The sequence below is a fragment of the Sturnus vulgaris genome, chromosome 4 (genome assembly GCF_052056855.1).
Source record: "Sturnus vulgaris isolate bStuVul1 chromosome 4, bStuVul1.hap1, whole genome shotgun sequence".
In the NCBI taxonomy this organism is placed as follows: Eukaryota; Metazoa; Chordata; class Aves; order Passeriformes; family Sturnidae; genus Sturnus; species Sturnus vulgaris.
In genome coordinates this window covers 23397000-23415688 of record NC_142246.1, presented here as the reverse complement: position 1 = coordinate 23415688, position 18689 = coordinate 23397000, and the positions used below count along the sequence as shown (strand labels likewise).

General features: G+C 39.4%; 1 protein-coding gene across 1 annotated transcript in view; it reads right to left on the bottom strand.

Moving 5' to 3' along the window:
- Positions 1–15189: 15189 nt before the first annotated feature.
- LIMCH1 (LIM and calponin homology domains 1) overlaps positions 15190–18689 on the bottom strand; it is a 173113-nt gene continuing 169613 nt past the window's right edge. Inside the window, exons 34-35 of the mRNA XM_088163311.1 lie at positions 18437–18539; positions 15190–15915 (exon numbers count right to left, since the gene is read on the bottom strand). Of these exons, the coding sequence (XP_088019437.1) occupies positions 15890–15915; positions 18437–18539 (129 nt within the window). The 3' untranslated portion in view covers positions 15190–15889. The remainder of the gene's footprint in view (positions 15916–18436; positions 18540–18689) is intronic.

Sequence of the window (18689 nt, the reverse complement as noted above, 5' to 3'; positions counted from 1 at the left end):
ACTGAGACTCATTGCCCCAAGATTGGGTTGATGTGAAGATTTAAACTCAATTCTCAAAGAACCTGAGCTCTTAAGTAAAAATATCTGAGTGGTACAGCTTCAGTTAATAAAATATTCTGAAAGATTTCTGACATAAACCCACCCATTTCATGGTGGAAGCCAATCTCCGCTTCCTGAAGGTGAGACCTTTAACAAAAATTTTCCACTAAGAAATTTCTTGTATGTTCTTCTAAATCAACGGTAGTTGTTGAAGTCTAGAAATGGATTTAGGAACAGTAGATCACAGTCTGTACACCATTCCTAATTTCAATATTCAAATAGCAAGTTAAAGCGTGCCCTCCCAGCTTTCCCTCATTTACATGTCTTTGTCTTTTTGTTTGGTCCCTGTTATATTCACAGGGTCAACTTCAGTCCTGGCCACAGAACATTCCACAGCTGAAGACAAATAAATTTTTGAAAGTGATTAATTTTTCCTATTATTGCTGATTACTTTCACTGATCAATACTTTCACTGGTGTATACCACTAATACATTTAAATGTCAATGTGGAAATCAATTAACCTCAATTATTTCCTTTCAAAGATCATGACATTTTGTTGTTGTTGAGATTTTAGGATATATACACACACAAACTTATGGCTACATTTGTCTTTAAAATTGTACAGAATGATATGTACAAAACCTCATAGGTATAAAATGCTTTAAAATAATTACAGCAAAATATTTAAAAGGAATAAAACTGAAAATATTTAATCACATAAAAATAGGCATATTAAAACCCCTGTAAATTTTAAACCCAGTCACATGTGAATTCTGAACAAAAAGGGGTTTCTCCAAACAATGAAAAATATTAATGATACAAGAGAAGATTCAATTATATTACTGTGTATTGTAATTCTCTATGATTTATAAAAGGCAAAATTCAGATATGCTATACAATAAATTATCATTATGGCGCGACTACAGTTTGGTCTAATAGAATCCCATTATTTAGAAATGGAAAAAGAAACCCCATTAGATTATAGGCTTAATTCCCTGCCAATGCTGAGGTCACTGCTCTTTCAGGTTTGTCTATGTGAAAGCTGCTGGTACAGTTGAAGAATCTTCTTGAGCAGGCAGACATACAGAAAGGCAAGAAGAGCTCTGTGTTGATGTTAGCCACCCTCATGAAGGAATAAAAATAGCTGTAGTGGGTAAATCTAAATCAATAATTTTAAAGAAGAAATATCTGTTAAGATCTGGGGGACAAATACCCCAAAATGGCAATACACACCAGTATTGTCAATATATGAAGATTAAGGGTCAATGAAACCAAAGCCACAATAGTGCTCTGAAATGTAAATGAAGAGCCTTGTAACACTTCTGAATGTATGAGATTTTTCTGGACCTACAGCTGTTGAGAAGTTTCAGCCAATACTGGTTTCAATGGGATCTACTCAGCATAACTTTTAAGAATAAAACCACACATTGAGAATCACTCAGTTTTATCTCAAAGCTGAAATGAAGTAGGAGAAGAAAAGCTCTCTTATAGGCGTTTATTTGGGGGAGCAGGGAAGAGAGATAGATACAATAGATTAATTTCCAAAAGTCCCCAGCAATATTATACCTGTTACGGGCAGAGCAGGTGACAGACCTTTAAAGACTCTCCTTTCTGAGTCTTCAGGCACAGGAGAAGCTCAGGGGGAGATGTGCTGCTGTGTGTGTCTGGAGGACTGTGATCCCACTGAAACTCGGATGTGCCGAAACCTCTCCACAGCCCGCAAATGCAGGCTCAGAAGCTCCTCTCTGTGTCTCTTTCACATTTCCCAGATCAGTTTAGGTTCTGTGATCTCCTTTCCCCCGCAGTGATAAATTAGCCACAAGGGATGTGTTTTCTGAAGAGGCTCCTCCAGCACGGCAGTTTCAGGCAGAGGAGAACTCAGATTTCAGCTGGGAGTGTCCTGCTGTCCAAGGGGGAGTCGCCTCTCCCAGATTTTTCTGCACAGAGACATGTGTCTTTAGAGTTGTGTTGGTTTTTTCTTATAGAGGAGAGGTGCACTAGAAATGCAATTTTTTATCCTCCATAATAACTATTTCTTCTGTCACAGCAATCACAGTCTCCACCCATCCCCAAATGGCACCAGGGCTTCAGGGGATTGTTCAACAGTGCATCAAACCTGCTTTCAAATGTCACTTTTTGCTCGTTGAGGCTATGAATTGTCTCCAAACAGTTTTTCTTCATGAAAGCCATTCAGTTCTCTTTTCCACAAGCACCTGGACCCTCCCTTTCCCCCATGAACCAGGCTGCTACCCTCGTGCTTCAAGCTATGACAGAAAAATTTGCTTTTAGGAGAAGGACTTCTATTTATGCATCATTAAAGGGGATTTGTGACTTTAAAAAACTGGGTATTAACCATGCTGCTGGCTGTTGAAGAATGATATGAAAATTATTGCTTACTATCAGTGACAAAGCTGTTGAGAAATAAGTTTTCTGTTACTATGTGAGGAAGCACAAATTGCTTAATCATTTGTGTCATCGAGTGAGACAAACATTAGTTACAAAAACATATCAGATACTGCTAATCAGTGCTGCTCCATGAGGATAGAGTATTTCAAAACTCACACCCATTTCATGCTCTAAGAAAATAACTTCAAAATGTTTTTTCATTTAGTTGCCAGAGTGTATTTTTTAATTTCTCAATTCGTGGGCTGAGTAGTTGACTCACTAGTATACAACCCAAACAAATGAGATATCACTGATGGAAAAGAAGATCTGAACAATTATTCAGAAGAGATAAGCCATTAGCTTCTCCCAGGATCTAATGATGAGCTCTGCAGGATCATTCAGGCTACAGCCATAATTAAAACTCGTTCTGAGTCATTCTGTTGCAGCAGAAATAATTTTTAAAAAGGGAATCTTTGGCAACCTCCATGCAAGGGAGGACTAGGATGAGACTGGTGTCTGACACAAACAGGACCGAAATAGTTTTGAAATACAAAGCAATAAGAAAGAATTGGAATTTTATTACTATTTTATTTAACAAGCTACTGTTTGGAAGCAAAATCACAGCCAAATAAAGACTTGACAATGCTTTTCCACCTCATGTCACCTGTGGGAAGGCCATTATTCAATTATGCTAAATGTGCTATATTATTCTATTTTTTAAATGCTTAAATTACTCGGCTGTTTCAACCACACTCTTTCATCCTGTTGCTTTAATTCGTTATTATACACCATCTCTGTATTTGACCTCCTCTTGAGGAAGACACTAACAGCTGCATTTTTGTATTGTTTTTCCCAGTTGAGAAACACGATTTTGTGATACATTCCACATGGCCAGTTTGTTCAATCCATCCCAAAAGCTCCTTGTGAAATAAGAAGACCTGCTAGGTCTGTGCTGACAAAAGGAAACCATTAAGACTGTTTATTGCTGTCCTGGGCCACTTTGCAATTACAAACACAATTGCTTTAAAACATTCCAATTTAGGAAGAAGAGGCACACATGCAAAGGTGTTCCTAGCTCTAGGCTCATTGGTATTTAAACAGTCCCAACCACAGTCTTCAAAGCAGGTGGCTTCCTTTTTGGCCACCACAGTGGAAACAACTCAGCTTCTACTGGTAGAACACTATACATAGACTTAATTGAGCTGGTTCCTGGTTTTGCCCAGTTGGTCAGAGTTTTGCCTTCAAATTTTCTGTGTTGTGTCCAAAATTTAATTCTAAATTGCCTTCCCAATAATGTACCTCTGTGAAACATCTTCTCTGTGTACAGTACTATGTGAATTTTACTGCAGTAGTCAGAGTTAAGAAAAACATTCACTTTTATGCCATCTTTTCTGTGTTTTGCCAAATCAAATATTTAGCTAATCAACAGCATCTGTTAACATGCTAATAACTGGATAAATAAACCTAATGCAGGCTAGACATATTCTGTAATCCAGAGTACTCCTGAGGGACTTTCTGTTATCTTTAAAAGTGACTGGGGGGAGCATGAGAAAGAAACAAACATGAAACGAGCCCACCTAATGGAATGGTCCCTGCTCTAAGATATACTTTTGAAAGTTAATTAATATTTTTAAAATACTTTGATGAAAATATGCGTTTTGTTTCATTCTACTTGAAATAATTCAGCTGGTAATCCTTTTTCAGAAAGCAAATATTGTTGGTGCCTCACAGCTCAAATTATTACCCAAAGTAATAAGCTTTGCAAAAAAGCCTATTATTTCGGTTCTTGAATAAGGACTCCGTTCACATGTCTAATGCCCTGTGTAAGAGAATTAGCAGAAACTCATCTCAATGTGGTCTCAAAAGAGGAAACTAAGCAGACAGCCTTGTTAATTTAGCATATAGACTTGGAATAAAGTACAACATCCATCATCTCTTGAAATTCAATTAAAAATTGGTCTTGTGTCCAAGGAGAAGGAGCCAATTTTTTGCTGGAAGCAGAGTCTTAGAAGATCACTAAAACCCTTAATGGTTCTTTCATTGTGGGAGCCAATATGAAAGAAAAACCAGTTGGGGAGTTCAAATTACCCCTCACATTAAATGATACAACATGTGCAATCTTCAGTTTGGGCCTGTTGTTGTTGATGCAATGCTTTCTGTCACCCTGGACACACAGGGAATTCCAGCTGTGTGTCTCTCCTGGTCCTTAAAACCTTCCCATGTGCTACTGGATGCTGCAGCAATGCTGAAGAGGCTTTTGCATGCAGGGTGAAATGCCCATCCTTACCATATGTCGTGTATGGTTTTCTTTCTCTCACAGCAAGTTTCCATGTGTGATAAAAAGATGCTCACAAACACACCAAGATTTAATATCTGGGGAAAGGGAAGTCTGAAAATATGTTAACAAGATTTTCAGCATTAAACACAATTTTGTTTCAGATTTCAGCTGTTAAACATCTTAATTTGTTTTGCTTTTTACTCCAGTAACATAATGCTAATACACTCTGACAGCTTGTGACTCCACGCCGAGGAGGTTTCGCAAACCAATCTCTTTACTTGAAATTTGATTTACAAAGTGCCTTAGTCCTTTAGCTGTATGGCAGCAGTCACCCTCACAACACTTGTCATGACTTAAAGTAGGAGCACAATTTGGGCAGTTTTCCCTTGTTTGTTTATTTTGTCCTAGTGAAGGATTCACTGAGATGAAAGAATCCTTTTAACTATTTAATGTTCTCGTCCGTCAATAAACTCAGTCCAGAAGATACTGCCATGCAATGTCTGGCTAAGTCCAAAGGAAAGGGTGGATTTTTTTTTGTTTCGAAACACATATTAAACTCCTGGTGCAGGTAGCATCTATGTAGTTTATTTTTACAATATTTGTTTTGGATGAGTTGATCTAATAGTTAATGCACAAACCTGCTGGATTCCATGTTCTCCTTCCAGCCCATCCCAGCTTTGGCTACTCCTCTCCAGCAGCAAGTTCAGGTTACTTTCCAGGTGCTCATCTTACATAGAGCTGCAGGTCACTGCTGAACCAGCAGGACTACTTGTTCAGCTACTGGCCAGCCCCAACCTAGTGTGGGCCATCAATTTTCTGGGAAATCGGGTTTTTGACATGTGAGGAGTACACGAAGTGGCACATCACATCACAAATCCCTTCAGAACAGGCAACAAAAACAATGGATGACCACAAACATCTACTCTCAGAGGCAGCCCCCCAGGCTGCTGCCTGCCCTTGGCAGGGGTAGTCTGCCACATGCATGGAGCATATCCTGTCACATCCCAGCATTCTGGCAGGTATGTTACATAGCAACCACTTCCAGAGGATAAATATCATGAGGACTATTCCTTAAGTCATTTTATAAGTAGCTGGAGAAGCTGATTTGGCACCAAAAGTTAGGGAAAAACCTTTCCTTCACCTCTTCTCCAGCAAATAAATTTTTAGATTTTTTTACAATTATTTTACTAAGATAAAATATCTGTTATTCTCCAGGCAGAAGGATGTGGGAACAGCAGTGTGGATATTTCCATCTCTTCTTCTCCATAAATGAGGCATATGAAGCCCAGTAACATCATTCAGCTGAGACGTCAGTCTTGTAAATAAGACCAGAAAACAAACCACAGTTCCTGCCCCACTGTGGCAGGGATCACTCATGAACACAATCTGCTTACAGCTATTAAATCTCCTTTCTTCCAGAAAAGGTACACCTTTTGTCACCTTTTCTCTCAAAAGGGTATTTCCCCAGAAGGGTCCAGCTTTCCTCCCTGAGCTCCCAGCACAGGGGATGATCTCCCATCTCTGCCAGGTCTGTGTTCCCAGCACAGGGGATGATCTCCCATCTCTGGCAGGTCTGTGCTCCCAGCAGGGCCATGCTGTGCTGGCTCCAGCCCAGCCGGCTGTTCCCACTGCTCTGGTGTGGGCAGGGCAATCTCTGCTGCTGCTGCTGCTGCTGCTGCTTTGTGTGCTGTGTTTCTAGACAGACTGTCTCCACACTGATGGCCTTCTGGTGTTTTTTCTGCAGTACTCAGCCTGGTCCTTCTGAACCCCACAGTCACAATGCTGTAGTCACAGCAGCTGGTAAATGCATGCAAAATGGTTTGGTTTGGTTTGGTTTGGTTTGGTTTTCCTCTGAGTTTCAAGCATATTTGTTGTCAGGTTGTAGGCTAAATCAAACTCACTAGTGAAGACATTCTTTCTCTGCACAAATTAAATGGATCTGAGACTCATGTATCCATTTGTAAAAATAGGTAAATAGTATTTTTCTATCTCACAGTGGTGTTTTGAAATCTGATTCAACTAACAATTGAAAAGAACTCCACTGTTTTCTGGTGATGACGAACTTTAAAACCCTAAAAACCAAGGTTAGGTACCTATGCTTTCACATAAGACCAGTGGCTCTGTACATGACTTGGAGCCTGATAATGATATCTGCATATCTGGGAGTGAGCATCAGATATCCTTGAAAACCCAGCTGTTTCCAAGTCTCTGACATTTTGTACTCATGCATTGTGACATTCAAAATTGTTCAAAATCTAGTCCAAGTTATTTTATATTACTGCAATAATAAGGAAGTAATTGATATTTGTATTTAAGCTGCAGCTCAGTACTGTCAAAAGAGACAATATACATATTGTCTTAAAACAGCAAATAAATAAAATTGCATTTATTCCTCGAAGAAAAGTACTATGGCAGCCTGTAGAAAGACATGTCTTCTTACATTTGCCTCACTAGCCACAAGGTTTTCATGAAGAGTCTCAGTGCAGCATGCACACATCTTTGCCACGCTTGGGCTGCTCCAACCATCTTCTTATGCACCCATTTCTGCTAGAGCACTCCTCCAGCAGGCAGTGCTGCCCTGTTTGTAGGAGTCTTTCCAAAGCCCATCAAGCAGCAACACTGGTTATTTTACAGCCCTTTGTGCTGACTGCACATGCTCAGGAAGCAGCTGAGAAGTGCTGTATTGATCAACTGAGAAGAATTTATTGCTTTAAAAAAATCGAAATCCCCAGCATCTGATGGAAGATACTGAAACTGTCTGTAGAAGATGCACTGCAAAGGTGCAGAGAGAGCAGAGGGGCCCTGAGCCCAGCAGGGCTCTGCTGAGTGGCAGCTGTGCAGAGCTGGCTACAGCCAAATGAGCCTCCTAGCAAGATGGGATGTGCCATGGGGACACAGCTGGATTTAATTGGTGTGCAGAACAAGGCTAAGAAACTGTTTATGTCCTGGGTTGAGAACAAGAGGGGAGAAGTGCTGCAACCCCACCATTCACCTTTTGGGAGCTTGATCCTCGTTGAAGTAGTTTTCCCAAGATAGACACACAGTTCCTGGAAGTTAGGATGCATGCCTCCTCTGCATCCAATGATTTATTTGTTTGTTCATGTTTCCTTGCCTATATCTGGTAGGAATTAAAATTGATCACATTTTGCATCAAAGTTTACCAAGTACAATGTAAGTCTTCAGCTCCTGGGGTAAAAGCACATGAGCATTATTGTCAGCTGGAAATGTGTGAAAACAGCCATGTGCTTGAAGACCCTTGATGCTGTAAAGAGAAACATATCTACAGGTTTAATTGTATTTGTGCTGTAAGCAGATTTTAAGCATTCAAGTCAAGTGATTATATTCCATCATAAACTGTTTATTTGAACCTACACCTTGTTCAGTTATTTAACTATTAACACACAGCCCCATGTGAAAAAATGCAGCTTTGAAGTTATTGTAACATGTACATCAATTTGAAGAAAGCCAATGGCTGTAAATGTCACTGTACATAACCATGCAGGCTTTTTTCCCAGATATAAACCCAACAGCATGGATGACTCGCAGCTTGTGCAAGTGAAAAGCTTTCTCTTTCTCCTTCATCCTCCACAATGAAAAGAATCACTACAAAGGCACTGCCACCACCTGAGCTCCTTGGAGTTTGTTTTTTCCAAAGGTTTCTCAGAAGTCCATTGTCTGAAAAAGATGATTTAAGAGGCAAGCCTTACAATGAACTACAAGCACCATCCTTTTCTGTATAAAATGGAGCACAGTGAGGGCATCAGTTGGCTGTGATGATTTTGATTCACCACTGTGCATTGCCACCAGGTGGGATATGCTGGCCCCTGTGTTGCAGAATATTGTGGTAGATGGGCTGTCACCACAGGCAGAAAAGTCAGCTGTCATGATTTTTTTTGAAAGGTTCTTTAAAGTTTTGATTATTAAACCAAATGTAATTACACTGGACAGTATCACCCAGTCAAGTGAAATATTGTTTTAATCAGAGAAAAAAACCAAACTTTAAAATTACATGTTTGCTAATGGCAGAAGGATATAAAAATACCAATCAACATTTCCAGGAGAAATATAAGAAGAAAGCTACCAGAAAAGATTTGAAAGAAATAAAGACCTCTATATTTCTAAAAAGATACTAGGAAAATGCAGCTGGTTTTCCATAAGGCAAACACAGCTGATTCTACAGCCAAATCTTCCTATGACTTTCCACATTGCTGTGGGCAAAAGCACATTAGTCACTACTTTGGAAAGAGATAATGACTTTTCAACTGCTGTGTATCCCGGTGTATCTGTGACAAATGCTCTGAGAGATAACAGCTTTGGCAGAGCAAAGTGGAAGGGATGAGAGTTCAGGATGGTTGATTGGCCTCTGCCACTACTTCCCAGCATTGCCATCATCATGCAGATGCACACTGGACACATAGGTGGCATTCCAACAGAAATGGTTGAAAGTGAGTTTGTGAGGCTGCAAGTTAATTTTAAAATTCAGTTTTAGTCCACTGGAACAGATTAGTAATTATATCAGTTAGTGGCATAGACCCCGTCTTAATGTCATCCTACGTGTTTCAAAATAATAACAAGATGCAAAATGCATTTAGGAGTATAGATAAGATACGTGTTTACTGGCTTTTTTTTTTACATAGAGTGCTGTCCTTTTATCCATCCATTTTAAACTCAGCTGAAGATTTGTGAATACTCAGAACAAGAAGACAAAATGCATTTCATAGGTCTACATAACACTGCTGTCTTCACATTTAACCTAAAGCCTAACTGGGACATGGCTGGGCACAGAGGGTTTACAGGAGTCATGTCTGGCTTCAATGCAAGGCTTTCCCCATCCAGACTCTGTGAGCAGTGTCTTTCACTCCCCAGAGACAATGGCAAACCATGATCACTTCCCTCTGCCCAAGAATGGTTCCAGTATAAACCCATGGAACCAGGAAGGGCACCAAAATCATCAAATATGAGCCACGACAAATGTTTTCTAGAAAACTTCCAGAACATCAGTTCACGAAACAGTTCAGAGTTTCACCCCCAGGCTGGAAATTATCTGAGTGTTATCTTTGTGTATCAGTCAGGAAAAACTTTAGGACCTGCATAATTGTACAAAGTCCAACACAGAAAGTCCATGCTGCAATCTAGTTTACTTCAAAACATTAGTATTAATTAATGTACCACACAGATGCCAAATCACTCACTGAAAATTATTTTTCATAAGAAAAGTTTGGAAATAGATTTTAAAAAACCCCCTACATTTAACATCTTTTGGAAAAAACAGCCACTGTGTTCTCACCTGGCAATGTTTCAGATGTGGTCCCAGGAAAGTACATTTGGAGGTGACATCTTCAATTTGAATGATAGGGACATATTGCTATTTTGAGGATTATTGTAACATCTCCTTTGAGCTGTGCACATTCACAAAGTTTTATGAACCAACCCACCAAAGAGCACTTGGCCACTGAAAAAAGGGGACAGCCATTGCAAACCCCCAAGTTTAGGTCCCTGGAACAGCAGTTCCAGCATTACTACATGTCGTTTCCAGAGATGTGGATAGCATGTCTCTGTTTCTGTGCTTGTAATTGGAGTGGTTTTGTTTATAATCAGATGTAACAGAAAAAAGGCATTTTTTTTGAAATCTCTCTTTCTTTTCCTGTTTGATAAATTCTGTTATTTCAAGGAAAAACTTGCAATTTGGTTAGTTTTTATTTAGTTTCTAGACCCATGACTGGCTTCTGCAGTTTTTAATCAGGTCATCTGCTTAGGAAAGAATATATCTGTGAACTATGGATGTGGCATTAGTTAAGAGAATTTACAGTGCATCATGTGCAGTGAAGCAGATGGACTCTATGAATGAGTTAACAGTGACTTGTAAGATTATCTTAAATAATGGAGGGGCTTTTTTCCTAAATGACTTAAAACCCCATATGCCTTGGGGTTTACCTAGCTTCACTAGCTACTCCTGCAGAGCATGGGGTATTTAATAAGATCTACAGAGCAGCAGCTCCCTCTTGCATGTTTAACTCATGCTACATTTTATTAAAAACATGAACTAGGAAATAGACACCTCCCCCCCAACTCCTCAAATAACGACCCTCTGCTGTACCATGGAAGAGTCACATCCTGTCCTGTACCTTCTATCTCTTTTTTTTTTTTTTTGGGCTCGTATGACTTGAAAAACTTGAGCAGCTTCCAGTTTAGTCATTTCCCCTTATCAGGAAATTCAGATGAAATTACATTCCTACCGGAGGCTTTTAAAACTATACAGGAGACCTGTTTGCCTTTGCAGGAGATATGTTTTACTGACATTTTTGTTTTCCCATCCAAGTGGTGGTCATCTGCTCATTTTGAGCATCCACAACCCCTTCTGATTTTCACTGCAGATGTGTCTCTGTCATCTTGTCATTTTGTCATCTTGTCATTTTGTTCCCCAGTTATGCAACCTGGTAAAGGGGAGAAAAGGACAGGTTTCCACTCTGCAAATTTTATTGAGTCCAGCCTCCCATTACCAAGAAGGGGACCCATCAAGAACTGTACCTAAAGCTAATTTTCTAAACGAAGTGGTAGTTGCCTGCTTTTAACTATGCTCCAGGAGAGTTTTCTGGATCAGGATCAATACTCACAAGGTAAGCAAGCTACGGATGCTCAACACCTGTGCCTAGAGCTTCCTGCAGCTACCAGCACCTGTCTGTGCTCACTGATGACCTCTGCACCAAAACATCTGCTAAGGAGAGGAAAAAAATGAGCAAAACAAAGTGGGTTGGATGGAGGAAACTGAGCACTTGTCCCAACAGGCTATGATGGGGAAAAGGAGAGGGATGGAGGCATTGCAGCTGGACAGGATGTAGAAGAGGCACAAAGATCTCCTGGGGGACAATGCACATGAAACTCTTTGCATGGGGTGTCCTCCGCTCCGATGTTTGAACCTCAGCTGTAACAGCCCACCCCTCTCTCACATCACCTCCTATCTGTCCCATATGCCCTCACCTCCATCCCACTGCTCAACAAGCCAGTGTCCTCTCCCGGGGCTTGCTAAAGCCCTGTTAGCACCGTGGCTTCTCTTGGGGCTCTCCAGGCAGCCTTTGCTACCTGCAGGTGAAGGTCCTGGGGAATGACTAGGTGACACAACTCCGCATTTATAAGGTATTCAAAATTATTTTGCCCAGTGAATGGACTCACAATGGTTCCCTTTCAGGATCATAAATGACTGCGCAGGTCACATTCACTAGAAAATAGTAATAATAATAATATTACAAAAAAATCATACCAGGATTTCTACCACTTTCCCTGGCTCATAAGGGTCACAAATCGTGTTTTGTCCATGTGCCAAGCAGCTTTGGTGCAGAGTTGCTGGAGCAGGAGTAGCTGCCTGACTGCCTCCAAATCCAGCCTCAGAGCAACCTCCAGTGGCAGCGAACTGCTCCCGCAGACAGGGCACCGCTGGCACTGCCGGGAATGCCAGCAGAGAGAATGCTGGACCTCATGGACAAGCAGGAATAACATATGACCACCACCACTGCCATTACGGCACCAGGATGAAAATGAATGAACGAATGAATTAATTAAAAAAAATTAAATTGTCTGTACATCCTCCTGACTCATCTAACAGCCGAGATGCTCTGCTGGCACAAACCCAAACTCGTCATCCACTTAAGACACAATTAAAAAGTAGAAAAAGGTTATTAGTTTAAAATTTTGCGTGAACTTTCTGCTGGTGACTGGACAAGTCACACACTTGTTGCAATGCAAGAATTAGTGAGATGCCCCAGCATAGGCAAGACTAAGCACAAACTCCAGGATCTTTGCTACATGGAAGTGGAATGAACCAAGCATATATTTGCATTGCCATATATAAAGTGTTTTGTTGATGATGGTCTGAACCACAGCCCACCAACACTGATGAAAGATCTGAGGACTTTGGGTTTGCCTCTCTGCAGAAAGCATTTTTTGTTCATCTCTTACCACAATACACACATATGCTCTTGTGAATAGAGGGCTACAGCTTACAGTGGCAATCCACAGTGCATATTGCCATCTCAGCTATGTCTTTTTTATTGTCTCATCTCATATACTAAGTCCTGGGGAACATAACTTGGCTCAGCCAAACCCAACCAAACAGAAGCCTCTACTCTGCAATCCAGGTTCACACAATAGAACTTAGTTAGAATAAGTAAAATCAACACCACCGAAGGTAATCAACATTTTATTTATAAACATACATTTACTATAAAAGCTGTTGAGTTTTAGACAAGTTTTCCTAATTTCCAGAGGCATTTTAGAATAAATAAAATAAAGGGAAGATTAGCATAATTGGTATTCAACATTAGCCCCAGCAAGGAGAGCAATCCTTGTCCCTGAATGGACATGCAGATAAGGATGGTCCCCTTCTGGTTCACCAACCTTTACAACATTCACTGAAAACTACAGATGTACTGCATCAATAACACTACATAGCAAGAGTAAGAAAAAAATACACCATGAAAATGGGCTTGTAAAATACAGATGGGTTATGACACCTGTTCAGGTTCTCTGAAGTAGTAAGAGGCTAAATAAATTCCAAAACATCTAAAACCCATTACATATATTGTACTTGCTCAGAAATAATAAATCATTTTTTGCAACAAATACATTTACATTGCAGTTCAAATGTAGGAAAGCATTATTTTTTTCTGTGCTCAAAGTTCCTGGCTAGAAATGTATCATCTTAATGTGTTTAAACTTGAAAAAAAAAAAAATCTTAGCCTGAATGAATTTGCCATGTAAGATTCCAGAGGGAAGATAAAATCAAACATAAGAAGCTGGCAAGTACGATTTAGAAAACTGCTGAAAATTATTCTGTGCTGGTGAATAGATGTTCATTAGGGGAAAAAATTGTCATCATTGAGCGCTGCTTCATTTCACTTTACGTACAATCAACTTAGCTAAAACATGCATATACAGAACTATCTGATAGACACTGGGATCAATTTCTAAGCAGCTCCAGAGACCCAGTGATGTGTCTGCAGTGCGATGCAATATCCCACCCCCCTTGTTCATGCACTTTAACCCAACCATGCTCCTAAGCCCTTTGGGCACTTACCCCTACATGAATGAGAAGCGGATCTGACCTCTGAGACAACCAACCCTTTGATACACTTGGGGACTGATTTGCACATTTAGTCTATCACATAGGTGAAGCAGTGCTAGAGACTCATATCAAATAAATGCACAAGCATGCACAGTCTCATTTAAAAATTAGGTTCAGACATCATATATTTACATATCCTTAATGCAGCGCATGGAGTTATACAGGTGTACCACGTCAGTTACGAAATCTGATTCTTGAATTTCCATGTTGCACATTCTTTGTGGTAAAATGTTACAACAACCACAAGCAAAGAGTAAGCATCTTGGTTATCAAAACCCCTTAACAGTAAATCATGCAGGTGGTTGATTAAAATATAGGATATCACTTTAATTCCAAAACATTTGTCTGATTTATTTTATTTTTAATTAAAAAGATTCCCCAGGTGAAGTCCATGAAGGACTTCAGCTTTTTGGATTTATTGCATCCATAAGTCATTGCTGACTGTGTGCAACAGCTTTGCATTTTCTAAGGCACAATATTTAAGAAGTAATATGTCACAATGTCCTCCGATGACATCACATGTGTGTGTTTGATGACACACAGTTTTGCATGGTTATGCAACTCACATGCAAGCAACTGTCTAGCATTTCAATAAATAATTGCTACCTAGAGAACAACTCAGAATTATTGCTTCCCTACTAACCACCTCATTTCTATTTACTAATACATCATAAGATGACAAATTTGCACATAGATAAAATAAATCTCTATACATTTAGTTTTATAGTGGTTTTAAGGCAGAAAAAGATTTCTTTTCCCCCTCCATTTGAAGATATTTCCAGTAACTGTTTACCAAAAAGTGCTAGGATATTTTACAGTTGCAACACATTCCCTAATTTTGTCTGAGTATTGTAGATGCCTGCTGAACCTCTGTTTCAATGAGCTGCTGGATCACTTTAGTAAGGAACATATACTTAATCAAAGAGCACAAAGGAAAACTGTCCCAAACACAGGCAAGGTAGTTTTTCTGCCTGTGGCTCCAGCCTCCTCCCTGGCAATCCTCCACACTTCTGGGTTTTGTTGACTATTTTTGGGTAGTAGATGGAGGAACACAGGTTTAAGGCTGTCTAATTCTCTACCCTGGGCAGTACCCAAACCACACATGTTTCTCTGCATGAAATTTCAACCAAGTGTCATGTTTTCAAGTGAACGAGCAGATTCCAGCCCATTCAAATCAATCGGCAAGTTAGATGCCAAAGAGAAAAGTTCCACTGCAACTCAGAGACTCACAACTCTGCTGGGTCTGCCTGCTCGGCTGCCTCTCCCCCACATCACCTTTCAATGAGTTTAATAACAATACAGGCTGCTGAACTTACTAAGAAGGATTTCTCCTGATGGGAATTTTTCCATTGTTAATGGTATGCAATCTTTAGGTTTAATGAAGAAATCTTTATTTCAGAGAATATTAAGCTATAGACATGAACATTACTTGAGGTACACAAACAAAAAATCCTATGACTAAAGGTGCAATAATTTATTCGTTTAACTTCTACCCTCCATTGAAGGTAATATAAACACAAAATGCTTCAGAATTACAGGATGTATTATCAAACTAGTCTCTGTATAAAAAAAGTTATAGCTTCAGTTATAACAGAGAAGTCGTGCTGCGATGTTTAGTTTTTCAAATGCACTGATTAGATACTATCTCAAAATCACTTCTCAGCTCAAGTTGGCATATTCTATAAAGGTTCTGTAAACTTAAATTTTTTAATTGCTAGAAATATTAAAACAAAACACCTTTATTGCATGTTTATTCTCTTATTACTTTCAAAAGAACAACGTAACAGGCTGGGTATCATAAGCATACCTGAAAGTTGGTTTTGTTTTTATTTATAATATTTAGGCTTTTCCTTCCAAACATGGTCATACATATTTTGCAAATTTCTTAAGGAAGCAAAAACCAACATATTGTATTTCAAAGGAGCAGGTGCAGCTTTTTTGTGAGTTTTTAAAAACGAGATGAGAGCCATCATGTCCATGGATTCAAGCTTTTACTAGAGATTGTCTGGAGGCAGCTGATACATATGAGAGAGTTCATTCTTGAAAGTTATTAGGACTGAAAATCATGTCACAATGTAGTTGGTTGTCCAGCAGCTAGGAAAACAAAACCAAAACAAGTAATTGGTTACAAATTTTAACAAATATAGACTTTTCTTTACATGATCTCTACAATTAAAAAAAATGCATCTGGAGCTATACATATTTGTACCCTGTTTTTTCATTCTCCTGCAGAGCTGGGTCAGTAACTACTACAAAAAGGACTCAGCATAATTCCAGTGGAAATACATTTTCATTGTCACATGTTGAATGCATTCTGCGTGAAGTTTTATCTTATTTTACGCCCAAAGGACTTGTGTGTATATTTATTTCAGACTCTGCAGTGGCAAAATAGTAAAGCAAAGGACTGCTGAGTCATCTTCAGCTGTGCCTAGCTGGTGCTACCTGGTACTACAGACTCCTTGTGCTATTTGGCTGTAGAGGGAACCTCATGAATTTACTTCTCACCTTTGACTTTGACACTCACCAACCTGTGACCATTCCCTGTGTTTGATATTGAATAGAGAATTTCCTTCCTTGTGAGGTTTCATTGTACAGAAACAGCCTACTGATAAATGTCCCATCCACTTTTATCTGAAAACCAGGAATATTTTGGACCCTGGACCACTACAGAATCCTTAATGCTTTTCTAGTCACCGTTTTCGATTATTTATTTTGAAACAGAATCATCCATTTTTTCAGATAATCCTCTGGGAGGCAAAATATTTCATTGAGATGTCCATATGTGTGTCAAAACTATACTGACTAATCCTTGGTTAGTCAGAGACTGTCACTTCTGCCCACTGCTGCACAGGTTTCAGATGCTGCTCCATGCAGCCATGGGGGCAGCAAGGCATAAGCCATGCAATCAAATAACTGATTTGACATTTTGCACCATTATTCCCAGAACTGAAAGGCAAAGCACTAACATTGTACCAGTTTATTCTTAATTTCAGGGGTGCAGTGCATAAAATTTTAGTTAAAAATCAGCATCTGGAAATATCTGCAGTTCTATCAAAACCAGTCTCTTTGAATTGTCAACACCAGTTACTGTAGGTTAAATTCAGCTAACTGGATTTTGAGATTTTGCATGACCAGTGGACATAACAGGAAGAGGCAATTTGTAGTAAAAATTAAAAACCCCATGCCATTATTATTCTTCAGGAGCCATACATTTTCTCAAAACCTATTTCCTCTGTCATGGACTTGGTTACCATTCTGCTGGGTATGCACAATTGCAAAATATTATTACATGAAACACTGCACACAGCTCTGTAATGCATTTTCTAATAATACTGCTGTAGAAATGATAACGAAGAGAGTGATTTCTACAGCACATAAGCTGATAATTTATTTGAGCCTTTATCTATCCTCAAGGGACATCAATTTTTATTTAAGCAAAAAGGACTAAGAAGAAAAGGAAATTATAACTTTTATACCTTCCTCTCTTTTTTGTGTAAAGATGGATGTGCAAATCTGCATTTTAAGGGTCAGGACATCATCCACATGAGGAAGGTTTATGGTATCAAGCACGAAGGGAAAAAGGTATTTCTAAATATTCCAGGTTAAATATATAATAAAAAGTTGATAACATTTCTTAGCAGAATTTAAGAAAAAATCGCCAAAAAAACAGTTATACAATAGCACCCTCTAGCTCTGCTAGTGGAGAAGTATCTCCTTCCTGAAGCATCAGAGCAAAAGTACCCATTTTTCTTCTGGCTAAGGTAGGGAGGTTCCTTTCCTACTCCTGGATTTCTACAGCCAGTGCTTTTGAGAGAGGACAAGAGAAATAGTAAGCAAAAGAGCTCTAGATGTCCACTTATCAGTGGGAACGGTAGGCAGTGAATATACCAAATAGTATTTAACAGGAAGACAACAATTACTCCTATTGTTTTGCATCTTACTATTTTCCACAAGGTGGAAACCAGCATGAGCCCTGACCATCACTGGTGACATTGGGGTGAAGCTAAAATGTTCTAATGATTTGGTATCAGTCACAGAAATCCAGGGCTTGGAAAGACATTTAGGTGACCTGCTCTAAGGCAACAAAATCACAAAGTTTTCTTTCTGACATGCAATTGTCTGGCTCATTCTTCAAAATTTATGGCAAGCAACACTATTTAGCACATATCTAGGGATATCACCACAAGGATTCACTGAGTTACAGAATGTTCTTAATATTTTACATGACCATTTTGGTCACAAAAGGGAGGCCTAGAGATTCAAAAATGGGAACTTCTCCAACATGGCCCAGGGTCCTAGATTGGGTAGAATTTTCTACCTTGTCTCATGTGATGTGAGAGATCCAAGCCTCCCGGTCATGCAATATGCGTGCATAGTATAGGAGTTTATGTTTATGCACAGAAACAGCTTTTAAGTCTAATAGTGCTGAGCAGAGATCATCTGGGCAAAATTTAATGGGCTTGGAAATGTTTTCTGATAGGAGAAAATAATTAAAATGACATGAGAAGATTCCTCTTCCCATGGTGAAGCTATGCCTGAGTGTCAAAGCTGGACAAATCTGCCAGTTAAAATCCTGGCCACGGGATTGTTAGAGTTCCCAGCATTTGGTACTTACTTCTGGATCGGATATAACAATCGTTGCAGTTAAGGAGACCATTTCTAATCCTGACATCTGTGCCACTTGCTGCATCTCCCAGCTGTCCCTTGCAAACACCACACTGTCAGTTGAAGAACAGAGAAAGTCAGAGAGACCATGCTTTACTATCTGTCACAATTCTTCCCAAGTTTTTACTTTTGTTTAAGGAATTCTTGGAATGGTGAGAAAAATTGCCCCCTAGAACCCAGCCCATACTCCTGGGAAACACTGC